This window comes from Diabrotica undecimpunctata, chromosome 1 (genome assembly GCF_040954645.1).
Source record: "Diabrotica undecimpunctata isolate CICGRU chromosome 1, icDiaUnde3, whole genome shotgun sequence".
NCBI lineage: Eukaryota > Metazoa > Arthropoda > Insecta > Coleoptera > Chrysomelidae > Diabrotica > Diabrotica undecimpunctata.
Genome location: NC_092803.1, coordinates 137,792,537 through 137,804,684, shown reverse-complemented (window position 1 = coordinate 137,804,684; position 12,148 = coordinate 137,792,537). Strand labels below are relative to the sequence as shown.

Below are 12,148 nucleotides of genomic sequence, written 5' to 3'. Positions count from 1 at the left end.
AGATCGTACAAGAATGCAGAAGTTTTTATATATAGAAGAATATAATAAATAAAATATTAAACTAACAAATATTGTTATTATAAGATACTCACCGTCACCTTGTTATTATAATCCCCGTCTACAAATTCTAAGTATCTCTTCATAGAAAACTGCGGTCCAATTAAAAATGCTGACGGAAAGAACGAATGACCAAATATTTCTAATATACTGGGTGTCTGTACTAGGGCAAGTTTCTTACTATCGGACGATAATGTTTCCTCTGGCTGGTGACCGTCGTATAAATCAAATGCAACCCCTAAAAAATATAGTAATATTATATATAAAAGATTTGAATAAACTGAATTCAATTTTAAAAAAGTCATACCACCTGAATGCGAAACAGCATTACGGGCTGTTACGAAAAGTTACATAATAATGGTAGAAATATATTCCTTCTGAAAATACCCTCTATAAAGTGATATAAAATGATTACCAGGTGCAAAATCAAATTTCTTTTCAGAAAAAAGTTATATCTTGTCTGCCGTTCAATCCCTGTATCGAAAAGGTTGGAAGAAAGTTTAAATGAGAACCGGTTAGCTGTTGCAATATAAAAATAAAATTTTAAAATTATCACAATTCTGTCACTTTCAGCCATCTCTTCCCCATAACTTACATCAACTTGATATGACGTCAAGTAAAGGGCATTAAAACATCCACAATTCTACATAATTGATATAAGCAGTAAACCGATTTTCTTACTCCTGTAAAATTTACTGTTTTTATTAAAAATAAGCCACAATTTTACTTTAAAATTAGTTTATTTATATATATAGTTTATTTATATATACATCATATATATGATAATCATCATTATCAACCTGTATGTGTCCACTGCTGGACATAGGTCTCCCTCAGCTCCTTCTATCTGTCTCTGTCTTGTGCGGCTTGCATCCAGTTATTGCTAACACGCTTCAGGTCGTCCATCCATCTAGTTGGTGGGCGTCCTCTCCATATTGCTGCTTGCCTTGATCTTCACTCTAAAATACGTTTTGTCCATCGGTTGTTTGATAATCTGGCGACGTGTCCTGTCCAATTCCATTTTAACGACGCGATTTTTTCGACAGCGTCTGTTGTTTTTGTTTTACGACGTATTTCTTCGTTTGGGATTCGATCTCTCAGAGAGATACCCAACATCTGGCGCTCCATAGCCATCTGAGGCACGCGAATCTTATTAACTACCTTTTTTGTGAGTGTTAATGTTTCCGCTCCATAAGTGAGTACAGGTAACACACATTGGTCAAAGATTTTCCTTTTGAGGCATATGGGTAAATCCGATTTAAATACATAGTTTAATTTACCAAACGCTGCCTAGGCTAATCCTATGCGACGTGAGAGCTCACATGTCTGGTTATCTCTGCCCAACCAAATTTCATGTCCTAGGTACTTATACGATGTAGTCTGTACAATATCCCTTCCATTAACAGCAATATTTCGATTTAGCACAAGATTAGTCATTATTTGTGTCTTGTTCATATTAATCTTTAGTTCGACCTCCAAGAAAGCGTGATATAATTTTTCAAACATTATTATTGCATCATCCATACGATCGGCTATAAGGACGATGTCATATACAAATCTCAAATGACAGATATCTCTCCATTTATGTTGATACCATGCTCGTTCTGATGTACCTTCTTACAAGTATGTTCTAGAAGCGTCGTGTATAGTTTTGGAGAAACTGTCTCCTTGCCGTACTCCTCGCTGTATACAGAATTACAAAACAGTAATAATTTAAACAAATTATGTTTTGGTCTGTAATATCCAATACCATCTGATTCTGAAAATAAAGATCCCGAAGCGATTAAAACTGCAACGGCGGTTGTCGAGGAAATTTATAGCATATGAGGTGAAGAGTCTGAGACTGGTTTTCCACTAGAGGTGGCAACAGATACGGCTAGAGCTCCTAGACCGAAAAATTACACTTCTGCTTATACATCTTCAACATGTCAACTAAACATAGACCCGTCTCTCCAGAAAACTTTACACATTCTTCTGAAGTACCAGACTTTATTCAAGACCTTAATAATTCAACCCCATATAAATTGATGGAGGAATTGAAGAGACACAACAACCCTACAGTAGGTACTGTCTCACCGAAATCTGTCTACTTTTAAGACTGATAAAAAACTGAATCGAGAAGAATATCAGTGTATTGGTAGCAGCAAAATAGAAGGATAAGAGAGCAGTACATATTCTTTTTAACTTCCACAACTCTGAGGGAGTCAGTGAAGTGTAGATTTTGGCCCTTTACAAGATGATGAACTTGTCTCAAAATAACATCAAAAGATTTTCGCCGTGCTGTTATTAATGGATTATTGGCAGTACAAATTGTATCTAAAAAGAGGCTATTTAATGGGATGCCACCAGACACAATACAAATCAAAATACCAAAGCTATTTGCTAGTCGCAAAGGTGCGACTACATACTTCAGAACATCAGCCACAGCGAAGTTTAAGAAGATGTCCTTTATGCAGCATCAAAGACAAACAAGTTAGGAGTGAATGGATTTGTTCTACGAGGGTGGATTGATATAAAACTAGCCTTTGATAGAAAAAACAAGTTTTTTGGAATTAAATCGATTTATTTCTCAACATAGTCCCCTTTTAGCTCGATACACTTAGTAAAACGATGTTCAAAATAGGCTGAAGTTTCATAGACGACTTCATCATTTCATCACTAGGGCATCTTTTGCATGGAAACTTTTTCTCCTCAACAAAGGAAGAGAATTTAACAATGATAACAGAGAGATAGTGAGGATTTGAGATAAATCTCCGATGAGCCGTAGAAGTAATGTACGTTCGAGAAAAAATAGTGATAACATAATATATTAAGAGCAACAAGAAAAAAACTGATAACAAAATCTAAGGATGCAAGAAGAAAAAGAGCTTGCGGTTCCAATACCATTGTTTATATTTTGAAATATGTCATAGCAATAGTACACTTTCTACCTTGTCTAATTGTGACTAACAGCAAAAATATTATCGCGCGACATTCACGTGTTTATGTGACTTGAAATAATACTATAACAGTCATTAGATTACATAACAAGTATGCTATGTAGATAATTAAGTAGTAAAGCGTGCCTACGCGCAAGTTTTCAGTAACGTGACTTCAGTTATTGTTTTCGTTTGCTGAAAGGTATTTAGTTTTTTACAAGAAATAGCTAACACTGACACTAATGACACGGTAATAATAGTGGATAATTTAAAAAATCTGGAAACATAATGAATGTAATATTAGGTAATATAGAAATTATGGACTCTCCCTCAACATCATTAGAAGTTCATTAAAACGAGTAAGAACAACAATACTAACAAAACTCGAACGGCAGGAGACCAGTAAATCTAAAGAGTAAAGAAGTACATGTACCTGAGAATTTTATCAGAAAAAATGACTTCTTATGGTGCCTTGTTCGGTTAATGAAAGTTTGCGATTACTTCAGCAAATTTTTCTCTATTATCTGCTGTTCTTATTAGTTCTTCATAATGTAAACCCGTCCAATGTATATTTCGGATCCAAGAGAGTTCTTTCCTCCTGACTAAGCGTTCTCCTTCAATTTTGGAGTTGAGGGAGGAAATATTTGTGATTCGTTAATAGGTATCCAAGGTATGAAGTATTGCAGACTTTGATGGCGTGGTGTAACTCTCTTTTTTTTTGCTTCAACGATCGAGAACCCGTCTATTAGTTATATAGTCAGTTCAGTGAATTTTGAATATTCTCTTGTAAGTCCACATATCAAATGCCCCTTATCTTGCTGATAATGGTTGGAATTGTGGGCGTCCATGATTCTGTTCCGTATTGCATAGTTGGACAGACATAGCATTGAAGTAGTCGTATCTTAAGTCCTAAGTTGATTGTGGGCTGCATAGTAGTCCTTTCATTAGTATGAATGTGCCCCTTGCTTGTTCAATTTAGCATTTAATCCCGAGATTCGGGTAAAGTTGGTTGTTTATCGGGTCCAGTTGGTTATTTATCCAGAAACACAGGTACTTTATTTTGTTTACTTGTTCCAAGATTTTACCATTCGATGTGATACGCGTTGGAATATTCTGAGATCGAGAAAAGGTCGCTACTTTGGTTTTATCACTGTTTATTTTGATATTTAATTCTGTTAGAGTAAGAGTGAGTCTATCGACAACCCTTTGAAGCACTATGTCTGAGTCTGTCATCAAAATTGTACCATCTGCATATATGATGGTTGATATGTTAATTCCATTCACGTTTATACCTTTGCTGAACATTCCTTCAGAGTATAAAATGAATAATACAGGCGACAACATACAGCCCTGTCGTAGTCCTCTATTACTAGGTATTTGTTCTGACAGATTTTTATCAATTCTGGTATTTTATGTTTGCTTCCAGTGGAGGCTTTAATTATTAGCCTTATGTCTTTATTGTCTAATCCTTTTAGTAGTTGTAAAAGTTTTTTTCGAGGCTGACTTTATCAAACGTCTTCTAAAAATCAATGAAACATATACGTATTAACATCTTTATTTTATGATGGCATTTTCACAATAGTATTTGTACTGTAAAAAGAGCTTCCCCGTGCCCAAGCCATTTCTGAAACCCAACTGATGTGCACTTAAATGTGATTCACACTTCTGAAATATTCGGTTATAAATTATTTTTAAAAGTATTTTGAGAGCGTGACTCATTAGACTTACCAATCTAAAATCCTTAACAATTGCGAGGATTGACTTTTTTAGGTAGTGGAATGAAGAAAAATTCCAGTCATTCTTGTGGGATCTCTCCCGTTTCATAAAGGAAATTGAAGACAATATAGATTTATTCAGTTATATATCTCTCTGTTTCTTTAAACGACCTACTCCTTGAGCACGGAGACAGTCATCAACGTAACCAAATTTTCTTGATCTGGTTCCCAGAATGTCCGCGATGTACAGGCTAAAGAGCAGAGGAGCTAGGACAGATCGCTGAGGTAGGTCATTCTTCAGTTTTCTTGGTGTGCTGATGTCGGTTCCCATTATGACTTGGAGCGTTCGGTCGTTCGACCTATTAGGTCTATATTTTAGGTTTGCTCTGAAATAAATCTGAGAAGTAAATGATCTCTGCGCAACATGCTCTTTTGCCGGAATCCTGCCTGTTTAAGTGACATTGCTTTAAGTAGTTTTGTGCTAATTCTATTCTATACGAGTCGTTCTAGTAACTTAAATGTCGATGATAGCAGGTACATTGCCCTTTAATTTTTAGGGTTGTCATCATTTGGCTTGCCAGGTTTTAATGTGGCAATTATTTTCGAGCTTTAAGTTGTGGTATCTTCGTGATATCTGTGAAAAAGTAAGCCATCCAGTTTCTTGCATATTTGCTGCTATTTATTAACAATTCGGACTAGATATTGTCAAAACCTGAAGCTTTTAATTCATCTTGATTGTCTTGTCTTTTGGTACTATAGATGACGATGTCAGATGTGATACGATGGTCTCTTCTTCTTCGTCTTTTTGTGTAGACATGACTCTGTCTGATTTTCAATGTGCCTGCAATAAGTTGTCGTTCCATCGTTTTCGTGGTCTTCCCACTGATGTCGTCCTATTGGGGAACCCTCCCTCGCCGTCTTTACTAGTCTATTTGTTGTCATTCGACTTATATAATCGTTTCATTCTACTCTTTTATCTTTTATCCAGTCCTTGATGTTTTCCACCTTGTATCTCCGTCTTATATATGTACTTCTAGCTCTATCCCATAGTGTCTTGCCATCGATTTTTCTAAGGGTTTTCATCTCTGGTGTTTCTAGCATTCTTTTTGTCCTCTCTGCGTCAGGTCGTGTTTCTGCCGCGTATCTCATTATTAGTCTGATGACTGTTTTGTTAATTCGGCTTTTCATATCTTTCCCGATATTTTTGTTTCTCCATATTGTTTTATTCATGCAAACTGCGGCTTTGTTAGCTCTATTCACTTGATCTTCCACTTTTTTTTCGAGCTCTCCGTAGCTAGATGGTCTGATGCCTACACATTTAAACTACATCACTTATTCTACATATTATTGTCTGACCTTCCAGCTCTAATTTAGATCTTAGTAGATTTGCTGTTATATCTATGCATTTTGTCTTTTTTGGGGGAAATTAACTTAAATGGTTAAATTTTCTAGCGGTTATCTTAAATTCGTACAACATACGTTGTAAATCATCTTTACTTTGAGAGATTAGTATTGCGTCGTCTGCATAGCAGATTATTTTAAGTTGTTTTTCTCCCATTTGGTATCATTTATTAGTCCTTACTTTTTTTATTTTTTTGTCCATGATCTGATTGAACAACAGAGGACTCAGAGAATCGCCCTGTCTTATCCAATAGCCAGCTTCAATTGGATCAGTTAGGTCTGCTTCTACTTTTACTTTTATTGTGTTGTTCTAGTAGTAATTTTGATCGTTTTGATTATTCCTAGAGTTATCTCTCGTGCGTACAATAAGTGGATACTTACTTACTTAATCAGTAGACCCATTTGTACCTTTCGGTGTTGGGCCCAAGTGGATAACGTCATTTAATTTGACCCTGTCAACTGCGTTCTTAAGGTCCACGAAATAGATATGCCGGTTTGTTTTATTCTAATGATTTCTCTTGCACTTGTCTCATTATAAATATAGCGTCGGTGCATGATCTTCCCCACCTAAAACCTTGTTCTTCTTCTAGTGTTATAATTCCATTCAATTATTTGTTATCACTTTGGTTGTTAATTTTAGAGTTGCGTTAATTAATTAATCTGTAATTCTCCGATTTGTCTCCCTTTTTGAAGAGAGGTATCAAGATGCTTGATGTCCATTCTTGTGGTATTCTGTTTTGTTCAATTATTTTTTGGATTAGCTTTAACGGTTATTTGGTGAAATCTGGTCCTCCGTACTTTAGGAATTGATTCGATATTTTATTATCTCCTGCCGTTTTTCTATTTTTTAATCTCCTTAATGCTTCCTTTACTTCTCGCTCTTCAATGTTTATTTCTTCGTTTGTCGTCACCTCTGATGTTGATAGTTCATTATCGTCACCTTTAGCAAATAGGGATCGAAAGTAGTCTGCCCATGTTTTCTTCTGATGATGTGTTTCGTTTTTATTAGTTCGTTAATCTCTTTTCTTTGTCCTCTGATCATTCTCCATATGTATTTTTATGTTCCGTAGAAGTCGTGTTCCATCTGTTTTGAGAAGCTCTGTCAATAATTCCTTTTTGTTTGTCTGAGTAAAGTATTCGTTTCATTTCTGATTCGTTTATAGTGATTTTATGCCTGTTTTATATACATATGTTGTGTTCTGTATTGTAAAAAAGCTTTCTTCTTTTCTTCATATTTTGTCTTCACTTCCTATCTAAACCATGCAGTTTTCTTGTTTAATACCTTAGTATTCGTTACTTTCCTATCTCAAGTGATGTTGCTGCGTTATTTATATTATTTTTGAGTTTTTTCCAGCTTTCCTGGATGTTATCGTTTATTTAGTCCTTCGACTCTGATTTTTGTTTGTTGGTGCCGCTTTCTTGGGTGTGAAGTATTTCATGATGATTCTTACGTCCATTATTTTTAATGGATGTATTGATCTCTGTTGGTTATAACATAATCTATCATAGATCTTTGTCTAGTGTTATTGAATGTATATTTGTAATGGTCTTTGTGGTCAAAAATGTGTTTATTCTCTTCGTTATTCGTGTAGAAGTTTATCATCAATTCTCCATTTTCGTTTGCAACCTTCTCGTTATGTTTTTACGATTCATAATATGGTGTTTGGGTCAATTGTTCTTTTGTTGCTTGTTATGGGAGTCCCGCTTCCTAATTTTCTTACTAACGTACATGCTTCTGGGCTTGATATTTGGAAGTTCCGATTTTTTAGCACTTCATTGATTTTTATAGTCTCGCTAAGAAAGATTTGGATAGTTCTTCACTGTTATGGGAGTGGCCAGGAATGTATTCTCTTCGATAGCGTCTTGGTATATACATAAGAACAACAGAACAACGACTGAAAAGTATTGTGATGCGGTGTTAGTGCCGGATAATAAAGATGGGCCGATAAAGTCACAAATATGTAACCGATGCGACTGATAGAGAAGAACCAGAAGTTGCATCCACTTGACTGGAAGAAAGCTCGAATATTTCGGCAACTTTATGAGAAGATAAAAATACATATTACATCATAATTCAATCAATTAATAAAATGGATAAAAGCAAGAATCCGGTTCGTAGACCAACAACATAGAAATAGGATGATTTTCTAAAATTAAACAAAAAAATATAATGTATCAAGAGATGAAAAAGTGGCTCTGCGTATAGTGTGTCACATACTCGAATGGTATTCAGTTGAAATGTCGTTTACACTGAAATTTTGATTATATAGGTTTAATCTCGAACCTCGTCCTTACATTAAAAATCGTTGTCAGAAAATGCAAATAAATACCTAAATATTTATGCTGTCTGTAGTTTCTGTTTTCCACTTGGTTGCAATGCATATCGTTATTATTAGTAATTTTAATGAGATTACTTCAGGTGTTTCTGAAGCGAATAACAATTGATTTTAAAATGCTCATATGAACAAATATATCCAGAACGTTTAAACGCATTAATTGGTATATTTTCTGAAAATGAATCAGAAAATATAGTATTTAAAACGGAAAATGCCCAAAAAATTTTAAAACCATTTTACAAGCATCAGTGTCAGTTTTAACTTGACTTTTACCGACTTTTTAAATAATTGATTACCTTTAATTTTATATAAAAATATTTAATCGAAATACAAACAATATGGGACAGCTAATGCTTCAATTTGAAAAGTTTACTGAAAAGAGAAAGAACCTAAGTCACACTCTACTAACCATAATCATATAATGTATAAAATAATTCAAATCTTAAATAATAAAAAATGTATTGTCGTTATTATAAGAATTATATTGATAATTTATAAAACATTACCTATTAGCCTCAAAGTTACAATACATTGCGGCATCGTCCAAGTTATATCATAACTTTCTGTAGTGGTGTAAAAGTAGCCTAAAAATGTTTTAAAGTTAAACGCAAAAAATATATATATAGATAGTAACAGTGGTACGATTCAATTCTAACTAAGTAGCGGCAATTAAAAATAAGTGAATGTTACAGTTATCCCATGATCTGCGCTACAAAGCATTTGTTGGAATTCTTCGCCACTTGATTAGAATTTGTACCTACATGATTGCAAGATGTTTTAGTCAATTGCCACAATTATTTAAAGACCTGGATAGTTATATATAAATGCAATATTTTTGACTTCGGCTTAAGTTGATTACATCAGTTCAGTTACAACAATATTTATAACAATATTCTAACCATTCGCACCTGAAAGAGTAAACTCAAAAGTATTTGAAGTACCACGGCAACTTAAGAGAATTGCAAATATATGGATCTTTTTTTTTTTTTGTTTTATTGGAGTGTCATAGAAACAGAAACAGTGAACTTAAGCCGCCATAAATTATTTGTGTTACCTTTGTGTTCGATTTATTAGGGTAACTATTTATTTATTAGCTAATGACGAGAAATAATATATTCTAATCCCGAAACTGACATTTAGTTATTGAAATCTGGCTAAAACCACGTCAAAGGAGTGATATGAAATATTTTTTAATGGATTTTATTTTTAGAATATGCCTGGTAAACCATTCAATTCTCAAGTACAATAACTTGTATAAAATATTTTGAAGTAATTCGAATTAGAAAAAGATAATTGAAGAACTTTGGCGCCATTGTCATCTGTTCAACAAGTAATATATTGGAATGTATGTATGTAATAACTGTTGAATTAAAAATATCACAACGGACAGTACGTATATTTCTAAAAAAGGAAAGAAAATAATCATATTCTTTCGAAGCCAGGCAAAAGTATTCGTCGTCTGAAAAATAAGACAACAGATCTGAGGGATCAAGAATGGCAGTACTGGATAATTGAACAATGAATTCCGAATTTAGAAGAGTCATCATTAACTGTGATGAATAATGATCCATATCACAGTGTTCTTTTAGAATAGGAACCTTCCACTGTTTCAACTAGAATGGAAATTATTATCTGGTTAACAACATCAACTATGGTGCAAAACTCACAAAACCTGAATTATTACAAATTTTCAAAACGATCAGAAAAGAGAATGTGTATATAATTGATGAGCTACTAACGGAAACCGGCCTTGAAGTAATGAGACTACCTCCTGATCACTGCGATTTCAACGCTATTGAATTAATTTTGACAATCTTCAAGACATATTTTAATCAGTATATTGGTAGACATGAACATTCTAATAGTGCTAGTGTTATAAACATGTGCAAAAAGGCTCTAAAATAATGAAACACAGAAATTTGGGGAATATATATTTCATACTCATGAAATTATTAAAAATTTTATATCCGAAAAAAAAATTGTTGACATTAACATTCAACCAATAATAATAGACACTGGTAATATGAGTAGCTCAGATTCTAACAGTGAAGAAATTGTAAATTTATAATTGTATAGGATGCTTAAATAAATATTGAAAATAAATTGTTTTTTTTTTATCCAGTTCAAAAGCTTTTCAACTTTTCAATTTATTATACATAGGTTTCTTTATTTGAATTTTGTTATTGTGTTCATTTTTGTAGTACATTTTTTTCAATTTAGTTTGATAACGTATGTAACCTGCATCTAGTTTTTTATGTTTATTGCAGTTTTAGTCATATTGATGAATAATACCATTAAGATGCTCAAAGTTCTTCGATCTTAAATCCATAAACACATTTTAACCCCACTCCATTAGAAATACAGACAATTGCAAGATAGCAAAAAAAAGTCTCTCTCTTGCCCGTTACCTATCGCTTGGTACAGACGTACGGCTCTCTTGCCTGTTGTCTATCGATGAGAACGGACGCTCTCTCTCCCCTGTTGACTGTCGTTTGGTGACAAGGGTTTTTCTCTCTTGATTGTTGACTGCCGCTAGGGACAGTCGTTCGCTCTTTCGTCTGCTGAGTCTCGCTAGGCAGCCGAATAATCTCTCTTGCCTGTTACCTATAGCTTGGTACAGACGTACCTCTCTTGCCTGTTGTCTATCGATGAGAACGGACGCTCTCTCTCCCCTGTTGACTGTCGTTTGGTGACAAGGGTGTTCTCTCTACTGATGACTGCCGCTAACTAATTATCTTTCTCCTGCTTTTAGTTACGCGAAAAATACCGCAAATACTGTTTTAAATCGTGTACAGACGCAAAATGTGCTCTATCTCGTGATCTCAGTGTTAGTACCGCGAAACACGTATTCAGAAACCGGTACCCGGACAGATTCCGCGTATGAAAAACAACCACGAGTCAATACCACGAGTTTGTGGAGCAAAAATATTGGTAAGACTTTGTATAAACTTAATTTGCTATAATCTGTATAACCTTTTACCACATATCCTAATTTATTTGAACCAGCCTTATGTAATACAGTCCTCATTAACTTAAATTATATTCATAATTTCACATATGTACACCCTTTTTGTACTAATTAATTCTGAAAACCATGGTTAACACTGAATAAATAGATCAAGATGATGGAGCCCTAAAGTAGATTTCCATTCAGTTTTTTTAAATCATAGGTCATCTATTTGCTTATGTGCAATGAAAACAGTTTTATTCCTGATTACAATCCGACAAGCGAAAGCTGGCGGGTTGCGCGTAGAAGAAATTGAAAAATGGAAGGGATTGCTCATTTCTAATGCTATCGGCTAGGACTTCACATAGTAGTGATTAGTGCTAGATTTCTGACAGTGTTGACAGTCAAGCATTTAAATTTTTTTTGGAGTAGCCCTATTCGCTCCGTGCGTGACTGACGCGACATATACCGCATTCATTTGATAGTTTTGGACCTCCCAATTTGAGGTTAAATGTTAAATAGATACGAAATTGACAAGTATTAATAATTAGTTTTTTAATTATACTTTTTTAGTTTATGTACAAGATCAATTTAGTATTAAAAACTGAGTTTATAAAAATTCATCAACTTTATCTTTTCAACCCCAAAACGGAAAAGAAAGGGAAAAATCTAGTACTGGCAAATCAAGTTTTTGCATGTGGAAGAGCATGTAATTAAAAACAATAATAGTAAAAATTATAATATAAAAGCTAAAGTCATCAGGCAGGCTGCAGT

General features: G+C 34.1%; 1 protein-coding gene across 2 annotated transcripts in view; it reads right to left on the bottom strand.

Annotated features, from left to right (window-relative positions):
* Positions 1 to 12,148, bottom strand: part of nes (lysophosphatidylcholine acyltransferase 3 protein nessy) — a 53,284-nt gene that overhangs the window by 28,363 nt on the left and 12,773 nt on the right. For both annotated transcript variants that reach the window (XM_072520099.1, XM_072520098.1), the window contains 2 exons: positions 8,934 to 9,011; positions 93 to 295 (listed from right to left, as the gene is read on the bottom strand). In XM_072520099.1, the coding sequence (XP_072376200.1) occupies positions 93 to 295; positions 8,934 to 9,011 (281 nt within the window). The remainder of the gene's footprint in view (positions 1 to 92; positions 296 to 8,933; positions 9,012 to 12,148) is intronic.